Source organism: Entelurus aequoreus, linkage group LG06, assembly GCF_033978785.1.
Source record: "Entelurus aequoreus isolate RoL-2023_Sb linkage group LG06, RoL_Eaeq_v1.1, whole genome shotgun sequence".
Lineage (NCBI taxonomy): Eukaryota > Metazoa > Chordata > Actinopteri > Syngnathiformes > Syngnathidae > Entelurus > Entelurus aequoreus.
Genome location: NC_084736.1, coordinates 37266572 through 37285705, shown reverse-complemented (window position 1 = coordinate 37285705; position 19134 = coordinate 37266572). Strand labels below are relative to the sequence as shown.

At 39.5% G+C, this 19134-nt stretch overlaps 1 protein-coding gene across 2 annotated transcripts in view; it reads right to left on the bottom strand.

The window, feature by feature from the left end:
* The window catches only part of bin3 (bridging integrator 3), a 455445-nt gene extending 436704 nt beyond the window's left edge, over window positions 1–18741 (bottom strand). Inside the window, exon 1 of one of the 2 annotated variants that reach the window (XM_062049501.1) lies at window positions 18609–18741. In XM_062049501.1, coding sequence (XP_061905485.1) covers window positions 18609–18616 — 8 coding nt within the window. In that variant the 5' untranslated portion in view covers window positions 18617–18741. The remainder of the gene's footprint in view (window positions 1–18608) is intronic. The other variant, XM_062049503.1, reaches the window with a different exon arrangement.
* Window positions 18742–19134: the final 393 nt, after the last annotated feature.

Here is a 19134-nt window from a genome sequence, read left to right as displayed (position 1 = left end):
CAGTTGGATTAATGACTTCCTGACAGACCGAAGACAGCACGTAAGGCTGGGGAAGATTGTCTCGGACAGTCGAACCACAAACACTGGTACTCTTCAGGGCTGTGTACTCTCCCCCTGGCTCTTCTCCCTGTATACAAACTGCTGCACCTCCAGTCACCAATCCGTAAAACTGCTCAAGTTTGCGGATGACACCACCCTCATCGGGCTCATCTCGAATGGCGATGAGTCCGCCTACAGGAGAGAGGTGGACCGGCTGACGTCCTGGTGCAGCCTCAACAACCTGGAGCTGAACGCCCAGAAAACAGTGGAGATGATCATGGACTTCAGGAAAGTCACAGCCCCACCATCCCCCCTCACCCTGATTGACTCTCCCACCCCCGTCCCCATTGTGGACTCCTTCCGTTTCTTGGGCACCACCATCACCCAGGACCTCAAGTGGGAGCTGACCATCAGCTCCCTCATCAAGAAGGCCCAGCAGAGGATGTACTTCCTGCGGCAGCTGAGGAAACTTAAGGTGCCGACCGAGATGCTGGTGCAGTTTTACTCAGCCATCATAGAGTCCATCCTGACCTCCTCCATCACAGTGTGGTTCCCCGGCGCCACAGTCCAGGATAAGAATAGACTGCAACGCATCGTACGTGCTGCGGAGAAGGTGATTGGCTGCAAGCTCCTATCCCTCCAGGACTTGTTCTCCTCCAGGACCAGGAGGCGTGTGGGTCGGATCACAGCTGACTCTTCTCACCCTGGACACACACTATTCTCCCCTCTCCCCTCAGGCAGGAGACTACGCTCCATCCAGACCCACATCTCCCGCCACCTGAGCAGTTGTTTCCCCTCGGCCATCAGGCAAATGAACAAGAACTCCTAACAGCAGCTCCTTGAATTCCTTGAATCCCTTCTAAGTCTATCTGATAGCTCAGTCACAGTTCTTTTCATACCAAATATGTGTTATATGTGTTTTATGTCGCACGTTTGCACCAAGAAAAATTCCTAGTTTGTGAACCCGTTCTCAAACAATGGCAATAAAACTATTCTGATTCTAATTCTGATTCTGATATGGAGGAAGAATAATTCATTCCCAAGAAAAACAGCACGGGGTCCATCGTCTGGCGGTGGTTTGGCTTCAAGCGGGAAGATGTTGAAAAGACAACCGTAATATGTCAAGTATGCGGCAAAAGCGTTGCTACAAAAAGTAGCAGCACTACTAATTTGTAGCATCATTTGAAAAGTCACCCGCTAGAGAGTGAAGAGTGCTTGAAATTCCGCGTGTCAACATCTCCGGCCGGTGCCACACCCACAAAATGCCGAAGCAACCAGCACTGACCCAATTGAGCCTGACGCCACCATTTTCACATCAACAGTATGACAAAAATAGTCAAAAACAGAAGGAGATAACTTCCGCAGTACCCTACCACATAGCGAAGGACATACACTATTTGATTTCCTATTATGCAGCTCATTTTTATTTTACAGTTTTTGAAATATCTTGTGTGACATCATGCACAAAAGTGCACTTTATTTGTTTAAAAAATATTGTAGTGGCGTTCTGTACAAAAAGTGCACTTGAATTTAGTGTTGTTTTGATATGTTATCATAGTGACATCATGCACAAAAGTGCACTAATAGCTTGTTTTAATCAATCTTGCACTTTCTGTTTTGGAAATGACATGAATGTTTGTGCCACTGCTTAATAACTGTTTAATAAATACAGTTTTGGTAAATTTACTTAGTTGTGATTTCTCTCTCTGCATGAAAGTTTAAAATGAGCATATATTAATGCAGTATGAAGAAGAATGTTTTAATGTAGACACATAGAATCATCATACTGCTGTGATTATATGCATCAAGTGTTCATTCAAGGCTAAGGCAAAATATCCAGATATACCGTATTTTTCGGATTATAAATCGCTCCAAGTATACGTCGCACCGGCCGAAAATGCATAATGAAGAAGGAAAAAAACATATACACGTCGCACTCGAGTATAAGTCGCATTTTTGGGGGAAATTTATTTTATAAAATCCAACACCAAGAATAGACGCTAGAAAGGCAATTTAAAATAAATAAAGAATAGTGAACAACAGGCTGAATAAGTGTACGTTTTATGACTCATAAATAACCAACTGAGAATGTGCCTGGTATGTTAACGTAACATATTATGGTAAGAGTCATTCAAATAACTATAACATATAGAACATGCTATACGTTTACCAAACAATCTGTCACTCCTGATCGCTAAATCCGATGAAATCTTCTTCCTCGTTGTCGCTCCTGGTATGCGCCGCTAGCGTCCTTTCTTTCTGCTGCTCGATCGCCGTTTTCTGCTGCATATTTCACTACGTCCAGCTTGTAATCTGCAGTATATGATTTCCTTTTCGGTGCCATTTTTGTTCAGGCCTTCTCAGTTTTTTTTTAAATGATCCATTTTAATAGCTATGGCAGTAGCATATAGCATCTAGCAGTTAGCATCCCATTACCCACAATGCACTTCTGCCATGACCCTCCCCCACCAAATTCTTATTGGTTGACGTGTGTGTGACGATTGCTGACATTTGCTACGTCTCTTCCGTGAATTAGATAAATAATATTATTTGATATTTTACGGTAATGTGTTAATAATTTCACACATAAATCGCTCCAGAGTATATGTTGCACCCACGGCCAAACTATGAAAAAAACTGCGACTTATAATCCGAAAAATACGGTATATCGTGTATCGTGACAAGGCCTAAAAATATCCGAATATTAATAAAAGCCCAGCCCTAGCTGAAGTTGTATTTATTTATTTACGACTTAGAATGCATAAAAAAAACATGTGTACATGTCTTAGTGATAGACAGCACATCTATTTCTACAAGTCATTCTAATGTTTGCGTATTTCCAGTATGACTGATCTGATTACATGGTCAGAGTACAGAACCGTTCCTCCAGTGACATCAATCTACGGAAATAGTCCAAGGTATTCGGAGCGGAATACTCAAAATGGCTGACGGAATTTGTGGCATTTTGTGATGTTTAGACGGTATTTTCACATACTTTGCGGATTGTAAATACAATTAGATATGGTTTAATAGATACAATGAATCACATTTAGCATATAAAGTCAACCCTGGCCGAGTCATACCAAAGACTATAAAAATGGGAGCCATTACCTCCCTGCTTGGCACTCAGCATCAAGGGTTGAAATTGGGGGTTAAATCACGAAAATGATTCCCGGGCGCGGCCACCGCTGCTGCCCACTGCTCCCCTCACCTCCTAGGGGGTGATCAAGGGTGATGGGTCAAATGCAAATAATAATTTCGCCACACCTAGTGTGTGTGTGACAATCATTGGTACTTTAACTTTAACTTGTTTTTCCACTCTACTGGTACTTGAACATTGTTAACTTATGTTTACAACTGTAGGAATGTTAACGTAAAACCTTGCTTGTATTGTTAATAAAGGTTTCTGATGTGACTATTTGACCGTGGAACAGACAAATTGCATTTACATTATTTGCAATGAAAAAAAAAGGTTTTGAAAATGCAAAATGCATAAAAACAACTGAGAGGTTGTGTTGTCTTTGACTAAGATCCTGAGATGTTGTTATGACGTTGACTACATCATGAGTGACGTCATGAGAACTCATTGCTAGTCCTTAACTTTCCCGTCTATGCACTCTCAACATTTTACTGCAATGGAGCGCACGTCAGCGCCATGGCAAAGCACGTAGGCATAAACAAAGACATACCAGTCTTCTGGGTGATTATGCACAGGCTGCAAGAGCCAATGGCTTTCCACTAAACTGCTCATCCCAGGAGGAGAGCGCATCATTCGAGCGAGCACAGAGCTCTAGTTGAAGACGTTGGGAAGCGGAATTGACCCCAAAGTCAGAGCTCTCACGTCATAGGAGCAAAGTGTGCAGGCCACACTGGAATGCACCCCTCAGCAGAGTCCATGAAGGCCTCTTTTCACTGTGGGTGCACCCCACTCTTGACCTGCTGCTTGGCGCTGCGTGCTGGGAGAAGTGGCCCTTGCCAGCTATTGAACTGAATGACGCCATATTGCTTGCTCGATAACCATCTTCCTTCAGATTTGTACCAAGAAGGAGCAGTAAAAAGTGAAGGCGTGTACATGCACAATGGTTCTCACAGTGAATCCTTATGAATAGTGAGAAAGAAGTGATCAACTTTAATGGCTAAGATCCATTGTATGGATGTAACGCTAAACGGTAGAATGATAAACCGCGATAAAATTCCAGACGGTTAGTTATACTGTTAAAATGTTTAATTACCAAAAAAAAACGTAATTTATTAATGCATTTTAGGCAACACTGCTTACTTCTTGAAAACTGAAGCGAAGCAGCGCCTGCGCACTTGCGCCGTTACGCTCGAGAAAACATGGCGGCGGCGACGACACTGACTTTTTCTTGAAAATGTTCCCTCCAAGTTAACAGAGCCGAACGCTTTGTCTCACTTCATTTCAATCTCTTTTACTTCCGTGGAGTCTCGCTGTGCGATTAAGAGCGCAATGCTGTTGGAGGAGAACAATATTTGATGTTGTGAGAGGTATCACTCCTGTTTTTTTTTTGCCCAAACTGTTGCACTGAAGTACATGGTTGTTGGGAGAAGAACAAAGCGGGTTTATTTGACTTCATCTTCATTAGCCAAACTGCTTTGTGTTTTATATTGTCAAAAAGTAAAAACATGTTTTTTAAAAAGTGTTTTTTTTTCATTCCACAAAGTAATTACTTTAATAACCATTCATGTGACACAGCATTTTGTTCATGTTTTATAGTTTAATTCCTATATGACATATTTCTGCTCAAACTCTCAATGGATCTGTCCTGATACAGCATGTACATGTACACACATTAGTACATGTAAATAAATGTACATAACTTCACCAAATCACCAAAAATTATTCCCGGGCGCGGCACCGCTGCTGCCCACTGCTCCCCTCCCCTCCCAGGGGGTGAACAAGGGGATTGGTCAAATGCAGAGGACAAATTTCACCACACACCTTCACACAATAAATACATGAATTTCGGTGTAGAAAACCGTATGTGTGAATGTTTTGGAGCATTCACAAAATAAATCTGTCTGTCTCTCTGTACTAGCTTCGTCGAAGCATGTTGCTTTTGTAGCTGTTTCAGCAGATTTGAATTGCTGTTTTGAGCAGTAGATTGGATCTTTGATCCAAGACACAACTTACATTTAACTAAAATGTTATTTTCTTTGTGCTCGACAAAAGACAAGTAGTGAGAATATCTCCATGTTAAGAAACTCGGCTTCGCCATGATGTCTTCTTAGTAAACACAGACACGCCAATGATGTCAATTCTGCCATAAGTTGCCTTTTTTTAATGCAGCTAGTCCAGAGGTGTCAAAGTGGTTTTCACTGAGGGCCACATCGCAGTTATGTTTGGCCCTAGAGCAGTGGTTCTCAACCTTTTTTCAGTGATGTACCCCCTGTGAATTTTTTAAAAATTCAAGTACCCCCTAATCAGAGCAAAGCATTTTTGGTTGAAAAAAAGAGATAAAAAAGTAAAATACAGCACTATGTCATCAGTTTCTGATTTATTAATTGTATAGCAGTGCAAAATATTGCTCATTTGTAGTGGTCTTTCTTGAACTATTTGTTTTTATTTATATTTATAAAGGATTTTTGAATTGTTGCTATTTTTAGAATATAAAAAATAAATCTCACGTACCCCTTGGCATACCTTTAAGTACCCCCAGGGGTACGCGTACCCCCATTTGAGAACCACTGCCCTAGAAGACCGCTTCTAACAGTGAGTACTATTATTACACTATTTGTAAGCATTTTATTAGTTGTTTTTTAACTAAATTGTAAAAAATATATATATATATATGTTAAATTGCAATAATTTCATTTCCAAATGTATGTTACTATAAATGGAAAAACAATACTGCTGTTTTTATTGTAAAAAATAAAATTAAATTAAATTTAAAAAAAGGCAGATCATTACCAGAATTTTACTGTAAAATTTACATTTGGTATTTTACTGCAAATAAAAAAACTGCAATTTTACAGTAAAATTTTGGCACCTGAGCTGCCAGTTTGTTATGGGTTTTTTTTATACCGTAAATCAGGGGTCACCAACGCGGTGCCTGCGGGCACCAGGTCGCCCGTAAGGACCAGATGAGTCGCCCACGGGCCTGTTCTAAAAAAAAAAATTACAAAAAATATAAAAAATTAAAAAAAAATAATTTTTTTTTTTTTTTTTTTTTTTTAATTAAATCTACATAGAAAAAACACAAGATACACTTTCAATCAGTGCATCAACCCCAACAACCTCCCCCATGCACACTCATCCACACCCACTCACACAAAAGGGGTTATTTCTTTCTGCTACCAATATTCTGGTTCCCACAACATAGACAACACATCTGCAAGGGACACAGTCCCTGAAGCACACATGATTGTATAGGCTGCTGGTCCACTAACATTTTCATTAATTACTATTTTTTATGTAATTATTTTTATATTGTTTTACTTTCTTTTTTATCCAAGAAAATGTTTTTTATTTATTTATCTTATTTTATTTTATTTTTTTAAAAAGGGCCTTATCTTCAACAGACCAGGTTGTCAATGAAATTAGATTTGTTTAAAGGGTTTTTTAAACCAGGCCCAGTCCAGATAATGTCCAAGTCGGACTCAGCAACACACACCTTCATTCATGTACACAGAAAAAAATTAGGGAACACAACAGATTGCATATAATTTATAAACAAAATTACATTTTCAAAATAAGTATTTATGTACAGTCCAGATTATGTCCAGGTCACTCAAATGAGGGAACACAACAACAGATATCATATAATCTATAAACATAATTATACTTTCAAAATAAGCCTTTGAGGACTTCTCATCTTTTTTTTAATGTTTTTTGGCATCATTATCGTTTTCAACCATGTAACTTTCTAAAGTTAGAAAATACTGAATAAATGTTTTAAAGAAAGTAATACTAAGTGAATATCTGTTTTTGGCCTTAAAAATAAACATTTTACCGAGTACTAAAATTAAATTGACTAAATCATGATTGTCAATGAACTCTCCTAAAATAACAGAAACCACATTAAGCTTCATAAACAAACCAATCCTTAAACACATTTTTTCAACTTCCACCCAAAACAAAGACACAATATGACAATACCAAAACAAATGCAGGGTGGATTCAGGCTCCTGACAACAAAATCGGCAATCATCTGACTCTGTCATATTCCATAATTTTAACATTTTCCCTGTGGGTAAGAAGTTATAAATAATTTTAATTTGAATATAACGATTTTGCACATCGATAGTGGTTTTATAGATTAGTTTGAATATGGCATCCCATGGCAACGGGCAGTCAAAAAAGTCCTCCCATTTTCCATTTGTGTTGTATGAGGCAGCCTTCAAAGATTTCTTTATTAAATACAAATTATATATTTTTCTATTTATTTTAGTTCCTTTTTGCCAACTAGAATTTCTTATTAGAGGTTTACAAACTAATAATTTAGTAGTTCCATAATTAATTATTTGTTTCCATCTTTTCCCAATTACTCCAGTTAGTTGATAAAATGAAAAGCTTGAGCAAGCATCACCATACATAGCTCTAAATTCATCATACTTCATATTTTACCATTCTCATTGATAATATCATTGACAAAAATGATTCCTCTTTCAAACATATTTTTCCAAAAGAAAGGCTTTCCATCTATTACAATATTAGAGTTCATCCATATTAACTGCTGCATAATATCGTCTCTTTTTTCTGGCACATAAAATTGAAAACACCACTATGAGTGGATTGTTTCCTTTATGTTTCCCAGCAGACTCTCTGGGAGGGGATCACTTGTAAAAAAGGATACAATTTATTTTGATACAGTACATGTTTTTTGTCCAACAGGACATTTGTGTACCACTCAATGTTTAAATACATCTTTGGAACAATTGATGCTTTTAAAGACAGACACATAGCTTCAAGGTTGAGAAGTTTCAGGCCCCCATATTCATACTCTTTGTACAAAACCTTTCTTTTAATCTTTTCTGGTTTGCCGTTCCAGACAAAATCGAAGACCCTCCGCTCATAAATCTTAAAAAAGTTTTGTGATGGAGCTGGTAATGACAAAAACAAATAAATAAATTGAGGAATAATTAACGAGTTGGCAATAGACATTTTACCATACAAGGTTAGGGATTTCCCTTTCCATAATTGCATAATTTTGTCCAGCTTGCTTAGTCGATTATCATAATTTACTGAGCCTAGATCTTCCAGATTTTCTGGGACAACAACACCAAGTATGTTAACTGGTCCATCTGTCCACAAAACAGGCACTTTGCATTCCATTCGAAAGGACGTTCCCTTTAGATTTCCGATCCTTAACATTTTACATTTATCATAATTAAGCTTAAGGCCAGATTGCTGTGAAAATATGTCCAAAAGATTAAGAAGGTTCCGCAAACAATGAGGAAAAATCTTATCTTTGTGAATCAGCCTTTTCTGACATGAACTTCATCAAGAACAAACACAGAACACGCCTCACTGATGCACATCTGCAAGACTCACTCAGAGTTGCAGTGTCAAGTTACACACCAGAGTACAACACACTAGTTAACAGCATGCAATGCCAGGCTTCCCACTAACTGACAAAGAAACAGATAACAGATTTGGTGTCCAGTTCAAAGTGTGACATGATTTAAAAATTTGAGAGTTTACTTTTGTATTTTACATGAGTTATTATTTGTATAAACATGGTGCAAAGTAATTCATGATTTGTTAAAAAATGTTAGTGGCTATCTAGTTAAAATGGGATATTGCGATTTCACAAGACTGTCTTAGAAGTGATCATTTGAAAATGTTCAATATGAAAAATGTGCACTTAGAGAAAATATAAAAATAAAGTGTTGCATATTGATATTTATCTGTTTCTATATATATTTATTGTGAGAAATCATTAAGATGATCAGTGTTTCCACAAAGATAAATATCATTAATTATTAATAATAACAGAGTTAAAGGTAAATTGAGCAAATTGGCTACTTCTGGCAATTTATTTAAGTGTGTATCTAACTGGTAGCCCTTCGCATTAATCAGTACCCAAAAAGTAGCCCTTGGTTTCAAAAAGGTTGGTGACCCCTGCCGTAAATCAACAAGTGTAGATTTTTTGGTGTACTACTGTAAATGCCAAAACGGCACCACAGTTTATTACAGTAAAAAAAAGTACTGTTTTTTTCATTTAGTGAAAAATGCTGTAAAAACCACAGGAAATTTCACAATTTTACCATGAAATCTATTGCTACTTTTACATTGCACAATTTGATGGATAACTTGCTTTTAAATAGTTATTATTGATATTTATTTATATTTAAAAAATGGTTTGAATGTTCGATCCTATATTTTTGCATAATTGCACAATATTTAAGTTAACATAATTTACGATTACATGGAGTACTTTTTTTCTCCCAAAATAGAAAGACAGAATACATTTAGTAAGAAAAGTTACAGTACTTTATTGATACATATTATTTCCAGGGCCAAATAAAATGATGTGGCAGGCCAGATCTGGCCCCTGGGCCTTGAGTTTGACACCTGTGAGCTAGTCTGATATATCGGCAAGTGTGCAGGTGTACCTAATGATATGACCGGCAGATTTATGGCCTTGTTCGATTTTTAAGCACATATGTGGCCTGTATCGTTTTTTCCATGTCAATGTGAACAGTGCAATTTAGATTTGTTTTTATTTCGACCCAGGCCTCGCTTGTATGTGGAAATAAATCAGATGTGTATCCGACTGCAGTCTGAACGCTAGGATTGTGTTCATCTGACCAATGGGTCATCAAATTGCGATAAGGGTCATCAAGCAAATGTCCCACAAATTGCGAAAACCAAAACGCTTGCACTCTTCCTTCTTAACCTTCTACTGGCAATAATTCCGTCCAGAATATCTATCAATCAATCAATGTTTATTTATATAGTGTTGATTTTGATTGCAGAAAATACCTGAAATTGCCACACATGTTCCAGGACTGAGACCTACTAGAATTGGAGCCATGTTTACTTTCGTAAACACTGCAGCATGTGACGTCATGTCAACATGCGGGTCAGATTGCTGGACAAGATGGACGAGCTAGCGTTACTGATGAGAAGAAACAAGGACTTTTCCTCATCTTGTGTTTTGTGCTTCACGGAGACGTGGCTGAGCGCAAGTGTCCCGGACAGCGCGGTTCATCTTCTCCGCGCGGACCGAGACGCGGGGCTCTCCGGCAAAAAAAGAGGCGGAGGTGTCTGCTTCTTCATCGACAACTGATGTACAGACATGACGGTGATATCCAAACACTTCTCTCCTTCTCTTGAATATATTTTCATTCACTGTAAGCCCTTTTACTCACCGCGTGAGATTGTTTACTGGTGGCTGTCTACATACCACCCGGCACGGACGTGCGTGACGCTCAGCGCACGCTTGCAGGCCAGATCTTACATGTGGAACGGTCTTTTCCGGACTCTCTTGTTATCGTGCTTAGTGACTTTAACAAGGGAAATTTGAGCCAGGAATTACCTACGTATAGGCAGTTTATTAAATGCCCGACCAGAGAGGAGAACACTTTGGATCACTGTTACACTACAATAAGCAAGGCATATCACGCAGTCCCGAGCGCTGCTCTCGGACTATCAGATCACGTGATGGTGCACTTAATCCCTTCATACAGACAAAGACTGAAACTGGCTAAACCTGTTATGAGGACCATTAAGTGTTTCACCGCCGAGGCTGTGGAGGAGCTGCGTGCATGTTTGGAGACGACAGACTGGGAGGCAATTGGAGCGGCCACGGACAATATGGACGAGTATACGGACACTGTGACCTCATACATTCAGTTCAATGAGGCGCGCATCATTCCAACGCGCACCAGAGCTTGTTATAACAACGACAAGCCCTGGTTCACACCCAAGCTCCGACAGTTGCGCAAGAAGAAGGAGGCTGCGTGGAGAAGCGGGGACCGGAGTACCCACAGAGAAGCAAAGTACCACTTCAACAGGGAAGTGGAGAAAGCTAAATCTGTGTACTCTAACCGTCTACAGGCACAGTTCCGCTCCAATGATTCTGCGGCCGTTTGGAGAGGGCTAAGGGCCCTTACGAACTATAAGCCCAAAGCCCCCCAGGCCCTGAGCGATGACCGGACTCTCGCTCAGGGCCTCAACACACATTACTGTCGTCATGAACGGCCTTCAGCTCATCAAAGCTCTGCTCCGCCCACCACCACCCTCCCCACCAACGCCAGCACTTCATTAAAGGATTTAAAGGACTCAAAGGACATCACAGGACTTCAAGAATATCACAGGACTTTAAAGGCCCTCTCTATCCGAGAGGAGGATGTACGCCGGCAGTTCTTGAAGCTGAATACGCGGAAGGCCCCAGGGCCGGTTGGTGTATCCCCCTCCACTCTCAGACACTGCGCGGATCAGCTGGCTCCTGTCTTCACTGACATTTTTAACACCTCTCTGGAGCTATGCCGCGTGCCGTCCTGCTTTAAGACCTCCACCATTGTCCCTGTCCCTAAGAAAGCACGGATCACAGGACTTAATGACTACAGGCCGGTTGCGCTGACGTCTGTGGTCATGAAGTCCTTTGAGCGCTTGGTCCTGCCCCACCTCAAGGACATCACCGCCCCCCTCCTGGACCCACTGCAGTTCGCCTACAGAGCCAACAGGTCTGTGGATGATGCAGTGAACCTGGCCCTCCACTTCATCCTGGGGCATCTGGACTCCCAAGGAACCTACGCTAGGATCCTCTTTGTGGACTTCAGCTCTGCCTTCAACACCATCCTCCCTGGACTGCTACAAGACAAGCTCTACCAGCTTAGCGTGCCCGACTCCCTCTGCAGTTGGATCAATGACTTCCTGACAGACCGAAGACAGCACGTAAGGCTGGGAAAGATTGTCTCGGACAGACGAACCACGAACACTCGTACTCCTCAGGGCTGTATACTTTCCCCCTGGCTCTTCTTCCTGTATACAAACTGCTGCACCTCCAGTCACCAGTCCGTAAAGCTGCTCAAGTTTGCGGATGACACTACCCTCATGGGGCTCATCTCGGATGCCGATGGGACCGCCTACAGGAGAGAGGTGGACCGGCTGGCGTCCTGGTGCAGCCTCAACAACCTGGAGCTGAACGCCCAGAAAACAGTGGAGATGATCATGGACTTCAGGAAAGTCACAGCCCCACCATCCCCCCTCACCCTGATTGACTGTCCCACCCCCGTCTCCATTGTGGACTCCTTCCGTTTCTTGGGCACCACCATCACACAGGACCTCAAGTGGGAGCCGATCATCAGGTCCCTCATAAAGAAGGCCCAGCAGAGGATGTACTTCCTGCGGCAGCTGAGGAAACTTAAGGTGCCGACCGAGATGCTGGTGCAGTTTTACTCAGCCATCATCGAGTCCATCCTAACCTCCTCCATCACCGTGTGGTTCCCCGGCGCCACAGTCCAGGATAAGCATCGACTGCAGCGCATCGTACGTACTGCTGAGAAGGTGATTGGCTGCAAGCTCCCATCCCTCCAGGACCTGTTCTCCTCCAGGACCAGGAGGCGTGTGGGTCGGATCACAGCTGACTCTTCTCACCCTGGACACAAACTATTCTCCCCTCCCCCCTCAGGCAGGAGACTACGGTCCATCCAGACCCACACCTTCCGCCACCTGAACAGTTTTTCCCCTCGGCCATCAGGCACATGAACAATAACTCCTAACAGTAGCTCCTTTGAATTCCTTTCTATGTCTATAACAAGATCTGATAGCTCAGTTACAGCTCTTGTTATTACCAAATCTGTGTTATATGTGTTTTATGTTGCACGATTGCACCAAGAAAAATTCCTAGTTTGTGAACCCGTTCTCAAACAATGGCAATAAAAACTATTCTGATTCTGATAAGAGTAATACAAAGTTAACATAAAAACTATAATAGTTAGGAAAAAAATTGTAGCACAAACAAATGTGTCAAGTTTGGGGAGATTTTGACAAAGGGGGGGCTGGATGACATCACGAGTCAGAGAATATATTTTACAATAACTTAAGGACGTAACGCACAAACAAACAGCAATATTTTTAAACAATTTGCAAAGATAACACCCCCCTCCACCCAAGTTCCTACAGGTTTATAATACGGATGTGTGAGGGGATGGGGTGGCTCAATAAAACAGGAGTCACTACTTTGACAAACTGTCAACATCACTGTTTGTTTGTGACTTTCTGCTTTGTACACGACTGTTTCAGTCACAATGACTTGAAGGGAAAAAAACGTTTAAATAAATCATCTGTCAAAGCTTGAGCAGTTATACCTAATATTAATTTTGAAAAAAAGAAACAGGAAGTGATTGAACATATTCCCTACCTGTACCACGTCTAATACTTCTAAGTAATCCTCAGTCATTTCCCATCATCATCCGACATTAACACTGGCTGGCTTGTATTAGCAGAAAAGGTACACGTTATTTTTTGTAATTTTTTGTCCTGTCCACCTTCTCAGGCAAATTATATAGTTGATGTAGATGCCCATATCTGCTGTACACTTTTACTTTACAAAAGAGAAGTGTGGGATACTTCTATTGTTGCCTTATTTGTATTTGACTTTATTAAATGTATTTATATTATCATTTGGTGCAGCCGTAGCAAGAGGGGATAGAAAGAGAAAAAAAGGAAGACAGAGGGGGAAATTGTGGGGACAAAAGGGGGATAAGACAGAGAGACAAATACAACAACAATAAAAAAAACAACAACAATAGAACAGCATCAGCAAATAGGATATGTACAAATATGATGGTAAAAGTGATAGCAAAGAAGCAGTTAGGGAAATAAATATTAATAACACAGAAATGACAATTAAATTATTACACTACAAATGGATCAATACAAATACCAATAGAAATAGCACTACTGATAGTAAATAACAAATAATACCTCTATTATCAACAATACAATTGTTTCAGATGCAACAATACATATATATACGTAATGATAACTTGAAATACAAAAGAAAGCAGATACATGGAGGGGAAGAAAGAGAAGCCAACTATATTGTCTCTGTATTGGTTTTCTATTCATTTATTCTTTGTTTTTATTCAGTCATTGGTGTAGCATAATATTGTTTTTAATATAGTTTTTAATATTGTTTTTAATATTGTTTTTAACATGGCTGTGCAGCACTTTGGAAACATTCTTGTTGTGTAAATGTGCTATATAAATAAAGTGGATTGGATTGGATTGGATATTAACCTTGTAGATTGTTATAGTAACAATAGGTTAAGCTTTGTCAGTGTGCCATGTGTTACCCAGTTTACCCTAGGGCAACAACGTGATTATATGCATGAGTGTATGTATGTATATGTACTTGTATATGTACAGTATGTGTATATGTATGTTTGTACAGTGAATGTATATGTACAGTATGTGTATATGTATTTTTGTACAGTGAATGTATATGTACATGTATGTTTGTACAGTGAATGTATATGTACAGTATGTGTATATATATATATGTATGTTTGTACAGTGAATGTATATGTACATGTATGTGTATATGTATGTTTGTACACTGAATGTATATGTACGTGTATGTTTGCACAATGAATGTATATGTATGTTTGTACAGTGAATGTATATGTACAGTATGTGTATATGTATGTTTGTACAGTGAATGTATATGTACAGTTTGTGTATATGTATGTTTGTACAGTGAATGTATGTGTATATGTATGTTTGTACAGTGAATGTATATGTACATGGATGTGTATATGTATGTTTGTACAGTGAATGTATGTGTATATGTATGTTTGTACAGTGAATGTATATGTACAGTATGTGTATATGTATGTTTGTACAGTGAATGTATATGTACAGTATGTGTATATGTATGTTTGTACAGTGAATGTATGTGTATATGTATGTTTGTACAGTGAATGTTTATGTACAGTATGTGTATATGTATGTTTGTACAGTGAATGTATATGTACATGGATGTGTATATGTATGTTTGTACAGTGAATGTATGTGTATATGTATGTTTGTACAGTGAATGTATATGTACAGTATGTGTATATGTATGTTTGTACAGTGAATGTATATGTACAAACCCCGTTTCCATATGAGTTGGGAAATTGTGTTAGATGTAAATATAAACGGAAAACTATGATTTGCAAATCATTTTCAACCCATATTCAATTGAATATGCTACAAAGACAACATATTTGATGTTCAAACTGATAACATTTTTTTTTTTGTTTCAAATAATCATTAACTTTAGAATTTGATGCCAGCAACACGTGACAAACAAATTGGGAAAGGTGGCAATAAATACTGATAAAGTTGAGGAATGCTCATCAAACACTTATTTGGAACATCCCACAGGTGATCAGGCAAATTGGGAACAGGTGGGTGCCACTATTGGGTACAAAAGTAGATTCCATGAAATGCTCAGTCATTCACAAACAAGGATGGGGCGAGGGTCACCACTTTGTCAACAAATGCGTGAGCAAATTGTTGAACAGTTTAAGAAAAACCTTTCTCAACCAGCTATTGCAAGGAATTTAGGGATTTCACCACCTACGGTCCGTAATATCATCAATGGGTTCAGAGAATCTGGAGAAATCACTGCACGTAAGCAGCTAAGCCCGTGACCTTCGATCCCTCAGGCTGTACTGCATCAACAAGCGATATCAGTGTGTAAAGGATATCACCACATGGGCTCAGGAACACTTCAGAAACCCACTGTCAGTAACTACAGTTGGTCGCTACATCTGTAAGTGCAATTTAAAACTCTCCTATGCAAGGTGAAAACCGTTTATCAACAAAACCCAGAAACGCCGTCGGCTTCGCTGGGCCTGAGCTCATCTAAGATGGACTGATACAAAGTGGAAAAGTGTTCTGTGGTCTGACGAGTCCACATTTCAAATTGTTTTTGAAAACTGTGGACGTTGTGTCCTCCGGACCAAAGAGGAAAAGAACCATCCGGATTGTTATAGGCGCAAAGTTGAAAAGCCAGCATCTGTGATAGTATGGGGGTGTATTAGTGCCCAAGACATGGGTAACTTACACATCTGTGAAGGCGCCATTAATGCTGAAAGGTACATACAGGTTTTGGAGCAACATATGTTGCCATCCAAGCAATGTTACCATGGACGCCCCTGCTTATTTCAGCAAGACAATGCCAAGCCACGTGTTACATCAACGTGGCTTCATAGTAAAAGAGTGCGGGCACTAGACTGGCCTGCCTGTAGTCCAGACCTGTCTCCCATTGAAAATGTGTGGCGCAGTATGAAGCCTAAAATACCATAATGGAGACCCCTGGACTGTTGAACAACTTAAGCTGTACATCAAGCAAGAATGGGAAAGAATTCCACCTGAGAAGCTTAAAAAATGTGTCTCCTCAGTTCCCAAATGTTTACTGAGTGTTGTTAAAAGCAAAGGCCATGTAACACTGGGGTGAACATGCCCTTTCCCAACTACTTTGGCACGTGTTGCAGCCATGAAATTCTAAGTTAATTATTATTTGAAAAGAAAAAAAAAAAGTTTATGAGTTTGAACATCAAATATCTTGTCTTTGTAGTGCATTCCATTGAATATGGGTTGAAAAGGATTTGCAAATCATTGTATTCCGTTTATGTTTACATCTGACACAATTTCCCAACTCATATGGAAACGGGGTTTGTACAGTATGTGTATATGTATGTTTGTACAGTGAATGTGCAAACTTTGAGTGTGTATGTATGTACTGTATTTATGTAAGTGTGTGTTTATGTATGAATAGCTGTGTGTACGTGAGTATTAATGTGTATTTGTGAAATGGTACACGTTAAATAAACCAGATAATTGTGACAATAACCGTGACACAATCCAAATGTATGGGTGAGGGCGGACCTACGTCACTTCCGCCTACCAATCCCCTAGCAACCGGGATTTCGTTGAAAACAAACCAGCTCACAGCGAACACAGCATTGACAGAAAAAGCATTTAACGAGCGTTGTGGCTTGGAAGTCGGCGTTAAATCCTTCATTTACGAATTTTTACTTATTCGCATATCGTGTGAAAAAACTAAAATGTATTATTTGCGTCAGACTCGTCTCAGTGAACTTTAAAGCTTCTCAGGCTTAGCTTAGCTTGCTAGTTAGCTTAGCCTGTGCGCTACTAAGAAAGAGACGCGGAAGTTATCAACAACAAGATCAAGTGTTAGTGTATAAAATATTGAGAGATTTGAGGGCTACATGTATTGAATGGCAACATGAAAATTATAGGGTTTATTGGTTTTTAAAAACCCAACTGTTAAGTGCAAATTTAAACGAAACCGGTTTTCGAAAATAGCTAGCTAGGCTATAGACTATATAGTATATTACTTACTTAACTTAATCCTCTTCTTCCCGGATGGGAAATAAGGCTTTGACGACTCGACGCCATTCATCTCGCTGCTGTGCTCGTCTCTGTGCCTCGCCCCATGTAAGCGTCATCTCTTTCAGCTCCCCTTCAACTGTTCTTCGCCAGGTGTTCTTTGGCCGCCCTGGCTTACGTTTTCCCGGTGGTGTCCATCTTAACGCTGCCTTTGGTATCCTCTCGTTGTCCGGTTTTTGACAATAGCTAGCTAGGCTATAGACTATATAGTATATACCGCATGTTATTTTTGTACAACAACAACTTCAGCTGTCGAACGTTATAAGGTACAAATTCAACAAGTACAACATTAGGACGGTATAGCCAAGTTGTGGTTAAGAAGGTGGATTTTTGTTCCTTATATTTACCAGAAACGAAGTGATCCGAACACACGACCCGGGACTTTGGGGGACTCCAGTGAGAACCGTCCTCGTTTTCCCGGTGTAAAGCTGCGAGCCATTTGTCTCGTCTCTGTGGGCTTTTATCACGCTTTGGCAGAACAAAATACAACCTTTGTTTTACCTGTTTCCAGTTGTGGTTAGCACAACCAAAAACAACACAGTTTTTCGGCATTCTGGAGGCAGAATGACGGGTTTAACCAGCGTAGGTCGACAGGTTAAAGAGTAATGGCAACGGTTTGTTTTCAACGCCAGTCTGGTTGCTATGGCTCGAAGAACCCGTATGTAGCTCAGTTGCCCGGATGTCGGCCCTCACCCATTGACGGGACATGCTAACTTGTGCTAGCAACAGTTCCTCAGTGTAAACAAGACGACGAGAGCCCTTTAAAGGAGGTCTGCTGTCACCGAGATGGCGTGTCTTGCTCGTTCAGTTGTGCTCAAATTAAGTTTGATCATGAAACAGATGAAAATAAATAAAAAAGTATAAACTGGTAGTCATTCTCGTCACGCGGAAGTTAGCTTAGCATGCTATCTTTAGCTAACTTCTTACTCCACTGGACATCTACATCTAAGTCTATCCATCAATCCATTTTCTACTGCTTGTCCCTTAAACACTTATTCACACACATAATGTGTTTTACAACTCTGTATGAGACTTTAACCGTTGAGAAATTAATATGTAATATTTGAAAAGAGGCTAGTGCTAACTTTGTGAAGTTTAAATGCCCAGTGCAGAGTTCGCGCTACCAGGAAATAGCCACCGCCCGGTCCTCACTTCAGCCTATACATTATATTTCATGTTAAAACAAACTTACCAGCTCATGTTTGCGCTCAATGTTTAATCCAGTTTCATTGAATTAGGGTTTTCTTCCGAGGATCTGGTCCCATTCGGCCAGACGACGGCGCTCCTAACAGGAAGTTGGAGGAAGAGTCGTTTGTGTTTCCTGGGGGCAGCGTCGCCACTCTAACAGGTAACTTTTTATTTATTTTGGATTTTTATTTTTTTTCAAAACCTTTATTTATAATATTCAAGCTCCAGCACCCCCCGCGACTCCAAAAAAAGGACAAGCGGTAGAAAATGGATATATATATATATATATATATATATATATATATATATATATATATATATATATATATATATATATATATATATATATATATATATATATATATATATATATATATATATATATATATATATATATATATATATATATATATATATATGTGTATATATATATATATATATATATATATATATATATATATATATATATATTATATATATATATATATATATATATATATATATATATATATATATATATATATATATAT